Raw genomic sequence first — 8571 nt, forward strand, 5'->3', positions numbered from 1 at the left:
ATGCCGGCTATCGGCCGTCGAACAGTGTCATAGACACAATGCTCCAAATGCAGGGTGACGACTACCGCTCATGGATGTGCTTGAAGAAAGGCGGCGGTTTTATCCACGCTCCTAAGTCCCTTTAGCCGAGTCTTGATGTGCGAGCCTAGTTATGTAGTTGTGAACTAAAGACGAGCTTGTGTTGTAATAAACTTTATCCAAGACTTTACTTGCATGTCTCGTTTAATTACTAGTTCGGCTATGTTTGTGAACTTATATATATGGCTCTGTCGTTTTCCGCACTTGATTTGGTCCTTAATTTTGTTTGCATATGCCGATGATTAGAATGGTTGGTCACTTGTACACTCGGGGGTGGATCAAGCGAGCCTGGTGTGATGGCACAAATATCCATGTCTTGTGCATCCTACCTGGCTGCGCTTACTCCATCCCTGAATGTTAAAATTTGTTTTGACCAACAATGTATGAGGCCCTCGTCATTCCATTTGCTTTGGTTTTTCAGAATGCCGATGATTAGAATGGTTGGTCACCTGTACACTCCGTGAAGGCATCATCGAGCCTGGTGTGATGACACAAATATCAATCTCTTGTGCATCCTACCCGGTCTCGCCGACTCCTTCACGAATATTAATATTTGTTTTGACCAACAATGTATGAGGCATATGCTCTTTCTTCCATTTTAGTGCCGATGATTAGAATGTTCGGTCAACTCGTACACTCCGGGTGTCGCTAGTGAGCCTGGTGTGATGGCACAAATATCAATCTCTTGTGCATCCTACCCGGCCTCACTAACGCCATCCCGGGATGTTCATATTTGTTTCGACCAACAATGTATGAGGCCCTTGTCATTCCATTTGCTTTGGTATCTCAAAATGCCGATGATTAGAATGTTTGGTCACCTATACACTTGGGGGAGGGGTCAGTGAACCTGGTGCGATGACACAAGTATCAATCTCTTGTGCATCCTTCTTGGTTTCGCTGACCCCTTCCCTAAATGTTAATATTTGTTCCGACTAACAATGTATGAGGCATATGCTCTTTCTTCCATTTTAGTGCCGATGATTAGAATGTTCGGTCAACTGTACACTCCGGGGTGTCGCTAGTGAGCCTGGTGTGATGGCACAAATATCAATCTCTTGTGCATCCTACCCGGCCTCACTAACGCCATCCCGGGATGTTCATATTTGTTTCGACCAACAATGTATGAGGCATTCCATTTAGTTCATACTAGCTACTTGTTTCTTATTTAAGTTGGCACTTCTTAATTGCATTGGCCGATGATTAAATTTTGTGGTCACTACACTTGGGGGAGGCGTTAGTGAGCCTGGTGCGATGACGCAAATATCAATCTCTTGTGCATCCTACTTGGTCTCACTAACTCCTTCCCTAAATGTTAATATTTGTTTGGACCAACAATGTATGAGGCCCTTGTCATTCCATTTGCTTTAGTATCTCAAAATGCCAATGATTAGAATGTTTGGTCACCTATACACTTGGGGGAGGGTTCAGTGAACCTGGTGCAATGACACAAGTATCAATCTCTTGTGCATCCTACTTGGTTTCACTGACCCATTCCCTAAATGTTAATATTTGTTCCGACCAACAATGTATGAGGCATGCCTTTTAGTTCATACTACTTGGATCGTTTTTGAGTTTGCTCTTATTCGTTGCAAACATCTATGAGCGTGCACTAATGTTTCTTTGGCTTGTTCATATATGTGCGGATATGACGTGGTATGTCGTGTACAAGGGCAAGGTTCCCGGAGTCTACAACGACCGGGAGGAGTGTCGGAGACAGGTTCACCGTTTTAGCGGTAACAGACTACAAAGGGTACACCACTAGAGCGGAGGCCGAAGATAGATACGCACGCTATTTGGCGGGAGAGAGGAGGGAGCGGAGGAGGAACCGGATGAAGACCACTATCATCGGGATGGTGCTATTAGTGACTCTAGCTCTCTTCTATGTGATTGTACTTTAGATGATCGATCTTGTGTAACCACTAGCTCATTTGCGACTTTGTAACCCCGTAACTCGTCTAATATTCGAAATCTTGTGAATCATGGAGGCTAATGTGAAGAACTATGTATTGATATACTATGATGTTGTTTATATGTGTATTTGTGCTGTATATTGTTCTATACAACCTGTACAACTACCAGCCAGAAATGCAAAAAATAAAAACGAAAAACTAGCAGTGGCGCACTGGTGGACCCTGAGTGGCGCACGACCACTAAGTAGCAGTGGCGCACTAGTCTGGGACTCGTGGCGCACTACTCGGTGATCCCCTTCGAAAGTAGCAGTGGCGCACCGAAGCTACTAGCAATGGCGCACGTCTGAGATACAACAGTGGCGCACCTCGACAACCAGCAATAGCGCACCAGCTCGAGGTAACAGTGGCGCACCCCAGGAGGCAGTAGTGGCGCACCAACCACTGAGAGTAGTGGCGCACTGCTGCTCAACAACACTGGCGCACCCATTTGGAGTAATAGTGGCGCATCGCCAGACATTTCAATGGCGCACGGCGCAGTGCGCCACTGTTACTTAGGGTAGTTGTGGCGCACCAGTAGTGCGCCACTACTAAAACTTAGCAGTGGCGTGATAGTAGTGGCGCACCAGCAGTGCGCCACTGATGGGGAATAGTGGTGCGCCACTGAATAGCTTTTTCCTAGTAGTGGTGGGTTCGACAACCTTTCTTATTGAAAAGTACAACAATTGATCTCCTGCACTTGGGAGCCATCAAATTTGCACTTTATTTCTTCATTTTTCATCATGTTGATGTCTTGAAGATAAACTTGAGGGCTCACTTCATCTTCATCTTCAAGACATATTTGACACTTTATATTCTTCATCAATTTCTTCTTATTACAACCTTGAAGCCAACATATGGTTCAAGCATTGCCTATGAATAACTCCTACAAATATAACCCAATGCAAACATTAGTACACAAGAATTATCATTAATTATCAAAACCACACATAGAAGCTCCATGCACTTTCAGAGGAGCGCTGGCACGCGTGTCTGACACCTTGTCCGTATGGGCCGGCACGGGAGTGCAAATTAATGTATTAGTTTTTGAAAATAGCCAGGGACTTATGGAAAGCCCCAGTGTGAGCCAAAAACATGCCACTATCCAAATAGACCTATAGGATCACTATTTAGACCGCAGATCGCGGGTGGAGATGCTCTGAGAATTTGGAAATAGGCGGGAGATGCTCTCAGCATTTGCAAAACCTTACGCGACAAGCAAGGACTTTAGTGTAATTTACCTGTCAGCTGAGGATATTTCTGTAATCTGTGGGTCCTGTTGGCCCCACCCTTGTAATTGTACTTAATTAGTCCAGAGAAAGTCGCAAAAAAAAAACATGTCGCAGCATTTGGAAATTGGGCTATAGCCTATAGGCCGAACTGGGCGGGTGTGTTCTATGAATCCGACGCGGTTTTTCTTGTTTCGTTCCGATGGGCCGCAAATCTCAAACCGGTCCCTCGAGAGTGAGAGTGAGAGAGAGAGAGCCTATTTCTGAGCTTATCCCCATACCTACCTGTCATCACTTCAAAATTGCAGAGCCATTCGCTTCGCTCTTCCTTCCCACCGGCCACCACGCCTCATCAGCCATGGCCGCCTCCTTCTTCCACCCTCTCCTCCCTCCCAAGCCCGTCCTCCCCACTCCCGCTCCCAAACCCCAACTCCCCCTTACCACCACCGCCGTGCGCTGCACCGCGTCGCCCAATTCCAAACCGCCCACTACCACCACCACAAACACAAAGCCCACCCAGCAAGAGAGCACCCAGGAGCAAGAACCCACCCCGGACGAGGCCAACGCCAACCCCCGCAGCATCCCCGACGACGAGACCCCGCCGTCGGCGACGGCGACCACCTCCTTCTCGGTGGTCCGCCGCATCCCGTCCGCCATCTCCACGGACGGCCGCCTCCGCCGGACGGCGCTGACGCAGGAGGAGCCGCCCAACTTCGAGATCGGCTGGAAGCGCACCAAGCCCGTGCCCCCGGAGAAGCCCAAGGGCTGGGCCATCGCCGACTTCCTCGAGAAGCTCGAGGGCCTGATGGCGCGCGGCCGGTACGGGTCCGGCCCGCTGCTGGGCACCGTGGCGGGCGTCGTCACCGAGCGCGCTCGGGAGGAGGCGGAGATCCTCATGGCCGAGGGCGGCGTCGACGAGCGCGTCGCCACGGAGCTCTTCCGCGTGCTGCGCCTCGTCGAGATGGACGTCGAGATGGTCAAGGCCGCCGTCAAGGAGGAGACCGTCAAGGAGCGCGTCGAGACGGCGCGCGCGCGCTGCCGCCAGGCCATCCTCGTTGCGCTCTCGCTCTGACTCCCTCGCACGCACGCTCGCTAGGTGTAATTTACACAACTTCCAATTTGTATACTCCTACTTTACGACGAGAGTCATCAGACAGAAGCTCACGATTAAGGTTCTGAGCAATAGAAAATTGCATTCGCTGCACTTGTCAATACTATGCTAGTTTGATACCTTCTGATATGGTGTTCCATAGAATGCTGCTGTGGGCACGAGTCATAGATTTGCACTATTATGGTAGTAATTGTAGCCAGACTTTAGCCAGAGTATTTGGGGATAAGATTGGACCCTACGTGCAATTTGAGATGAATAATCAGGGGAGTGCGTCTATTACTTACCTCTCTATTCAAGTTTCAGTTGACACAGCTTCAATATTGCTGCGTGTGGTTAAGTTGTTTTCAACCAGGCGCTAACTGAACATGAGGTTGGATATGACAGGCTTCCATTGTATTTTTTCTCCTCTGGTTTGATTGGGCATTCCGATCCCCGGGAGCTGCCCGGGAGAACAGGACAGCAATGGTTTGCTGCGATATGCGATAAGAGTATCTGGGTGTTAGACAAGAGAAGAAGAAATCGACAGATACAAAATCTGGTCAGAATTGAGCTCCACTCAATCAAAACTGACAGCGGGATGTCTTATTTCAGGGATCATCCAAATGCTTAGGGGAGAGGTAAAGACTCAGGATGTAACTTTTCCAGCCATTAACAGTATGAAGGATAACCCTAAATCATACAGAGTAAACATGGTGGTAAATCAGTGGACAAGGCCACAAGGGTGTGTTCCGGGAAATGGGCGGTGATAGTTCACGGGATCAGGAACGCGAGAAGATTTACCAAGTCAAGAAAATGGTTGTTGTGACTGTTTTGAGGGCTCTTGTGGCTGTTGTGACTGTTGTGACTGTTGACAATTCAATTAAAGATCAGCTTGTTGTTGTTCCAGTGAAGGAGGTTACATGCGTCATTTTGTCAGAGTTGGCGAATGCTGGGGAGGATGATGGGGTTTCAGAAACACATAAGAACCAGAAGAACGATGCTTTGAACCCGATCGGCAGGTCCGGCGGTGGCTGCAGTGGAGCAGCCCCGCCATACACAATGAACATGCTATGCTGGAAGTGTCGAGTCCTTGGGTTGGACTCGACAGTTGGTGGGCTTCAGTGTTTACTGAAGCTTTACCGACCTCTTCTTGTCAGAAACTGAGATGAGTGAGCAATGTCATGTGCTCCTTGGGATTTTCCAATTGTTTTTCTGTGAGTTGTGAAGGTTGAGTGGAGGCTTGGCCCTCTTTTAGAGTGCATCTTACTCTGTTCCTCTTAAAGGTTACAATAGTCACTGTATCCATGTTGATATTATTGGGGAAGAGTCTGTACCTTGTCGCGCTTCTTTCGTAGTTTCGTTTATGGTGAACCCCGCCGTAAGCTGCGACTTGAGTTTTGGACCCTTTTGCAGGCTGCGAGGCCAATATCATCTACTGGGGATCTGCTGTGGAGACTTCAACGAAGTGGTTATTTCTGGATGAACACACCGGTTCTATAGGCTGAACTGATGCCCAGCTAACAGCCTTTTGTGATTCCCTGGAGGATTGTGGCCTTGGTGATGCGGGCTTTTCTGGTCCAAAATATACTTGAAGAATCGCAAGTCGCCGACTTCTAGACCATGCTGTAGCGAATGGAGCACTTTCTCAGAGATTTGACGACTGCCATGTGAAGAATACTATAACGACAAGTCTCAACTTGAGAACAGAGAACATGCCAGTTCAGCATGATTTTGATTTTTTTTTGTGAAAGCAGCATGATTTTGAATTTGAGGCAATGTGACTCAAAGCTCCTAACTATGAACACACCTTAACACAATTCTGGACAAGTAGTTCTGGTGGACCTCTGTCTCTTCATGCCACCTTGCTACTTTGCTCCAAGTTGCTGGTACTTCGAGAAAATCGAACAAGGTTTCGTTTGGTTCTGTCAGTCAGGAAACCAGGAAACTTAAGAAGAGAATTAAAACAATCAGATTGGGTGTTGACACTGATGCTTCAATGCAAGAAGAGCGGTGCATTGAACATCGTCTCTGCGAACTATTTGAGAGAGAAGAGGTCATTGCACGTCAATGGTTGAGAGGCGAGTGGCTTCGTGAAGGTGATCTGAGCACTGCATTTTTCATGCAAGAGCATTAGCTAGACCACATGCTAACAAAATTAATTTCATCATCCAACCTGATGGCTCGCGCTGTGAGACTCAAGGAGCTATTAAGAGTGCAGTGCAGGGCTTCTATGAGAACTTGTTCACATCTGAAGATTGTGATGTGGAGACTGTTCTTCAAGGTATACCACAGAAAGTGGATGCACATATGAATGGAGAACTGTGTCAGCCATATGCCGATGAGGAGGTTAAAGCTGCATTTTTTTTCAACATGGGTCCCACTAAGGCCCCTGGCCTTGATGGATATCCTGCTCTATTCTATCAACTCTCATGGGCATGTATTTGGAGAGGAAACTTGCAATGTTGTTAGAGGCTCCTTGCGAGGTGATGAGATTCGTGATGGGCTTTGTGATTCTGTGGTGGTAGTTATCCCTAAGGTTTTACGGCCTCTGCATTTCAGCAATTTCCATCCAATCAGCCTCTGGAATTTGTTATACAAGATAACATCTCAAGTCTTGGCTAATAGACTGAAGGTCTTTCTATCAGATATTATCTCTGAATGTGAAAGTGCTTTTGTTCCAAATAAGTCGATTGCTGACAGTGCACTTGTGACCTTTGAATGTCTTCACATCATCAAGAGAAAACATACCAAATGACCGTATTTTGTATTCAGAAGGCATATGACCGTGTATAGTGAGCAACTACTTCGTGATGCGATCACAGGTTCCTCACGAGGGGTTAGTATAGACCACCTCGAACAAGTTCATCGTTACAGACCGGGGATCAGGTTGTAGCAAGTCCTAGCTAATGGAGGGATACAAGATCACCTCCCAAAATCAGCGGATCATGAGAAGAAAGCAGAAGCACTAAGCAGGAAATTGGTTGCGGAGCCAGGTCCTATAGCTGCTCCTCTCCGGTGACTGCAACTTACGGTAGACGGCATACTCGGCTTCATTGTCTGCAATGAAGTCGATAGCCCTGACCAACAAGTTAGGCTGGAACAGCTGCGCCTTGCAGGCGAACCGGGGAGTGAAGATCGTCTTCATCTGAGTGTAGTTGGTGATCGGGGTGCCGACGTACTGACGATGCTTCGGGTACCGCTGCAATCGACAAGGAACACCTGTTAGTGCGGACGCCATTGACATGTATATACTTTCAGATCGATGCAGGAGCTCAATGAGGATTCGTACCAGGATATACTCGTCCGCGGCCCCTTCATCACCGTCGTAGAAGCAGCAACCAGCTTCGCTCCAGTCCAGAATGCGATCGGATTTCATCTTCATGATGACGCTCCACTTTGTTCTCCAGTTTCTGATGTGGTTGTACAGCTAAAGAGTGCTGACATGTACGCCGACAAATGCAAGAACATCCGCGGCTACCTTCTTCTGCTGCTCCTTGAATCCCATGTTGAAGCAGACGCCGCTACGGATGAGCTGAATCAACCGGTTCAGCACAAATTCTGATAGCTCAGGTTTCCAAACTATGGCTAGTTTGCTTGCTATCAGAGATGGCTGAGCATTCATAGTTGGCGCAAACATATCAATAAACTAGCAGATCAATAAACTACCACATGGACATCCTTAAGAACTAGCAGATCTATGAACTACCAGTACCACATCAAAGAACAACGAGGTAGGTAAGATCGGTCTTACAGTCAAAGGAGCCACACGCATCACCGAGGTAGGGGAAGCAGGGGACCCTGGCGAAGATGCAGGCAACACCACCGTCCCAGTGGAAGATGCAGACAACACCACCGTCCCCGTCGTAGAGTCAGATGGAACCTGGAAAACCTCGACAACCTCCACCGGCGATGAAGGAATGTCCTACAATGGATTCGTTCAGACCCCGGTTGTGTACCCATAAGATCTAGATCTAAGGCTAGGGTTTGCAGAAGCTTACCACAACCGAAGTCATCGACGCAGACGAAGAAGACGACCATCCTCCGCGGCCAGTAGCCGCCGCCACAGCCGCCGTCGCCGCCGCAAGTCTCGCCGACCGTGCGGGTGAGGTAGAGCCGACCATGTCGCTAGATCGGGGATGCTGGATGAGCTCGAAATGGGGAAATGGGGGATTTGGATTTCCCGGTGAGAGAGCCGCCCCTATATACGGTGGAGAAAATTCAAGCGCGG

General features: G+C 48.3%; 1 protein-coding gene across 1 annotated transcript; it reads left to right on the top strand.

Moving 5' to 3' along the window:
- The first annotated feature begins 3563 nt into the window (after positions 1-3563).
- Positions 3564-4666, top strand: LOC124661619 (platelet glycoprotein Ib alpha chain-like). Its single transcript, XM_047199494.1, has one exon. It carries the CDS (start codon positions 3612-3614, stop codon positions 4323-4325), a length of 714 nt encoding a protein of 237 aa, XP_047055450.1. The 5' UTR covers positions 3564-3611; the 3' UTR covers positions 4326-4666.
- The last annotated feature ends 3905 nt before the right edge of the window (positions 4667-8571 follow it).

This window comes from Lolium rigidum, chromosome 6 (assembly GCF_022539505.1).
Source record: "Lolium rigidum isolate FL_2022 chromosome 6, APGP_CSIRO_Lrig_0.1, whole genome shotgun sequence".
NCBI lineage: Eukaryota > Viridiplantae > Streptophyta > Magnoliopsida > Poales > Poaceae > Lolium > Lolium rigidum.

Bases quoted from the DNA above. Each gene is read 5' to 3' on its own strand.
- LOC124661619 (XM_047199494.1), top strand. From the start codon at position 3,612: ATGGCCGCCTCCTTCTTCCACCCTCTCCTCCCTCCCAAGCCCGTCCTC.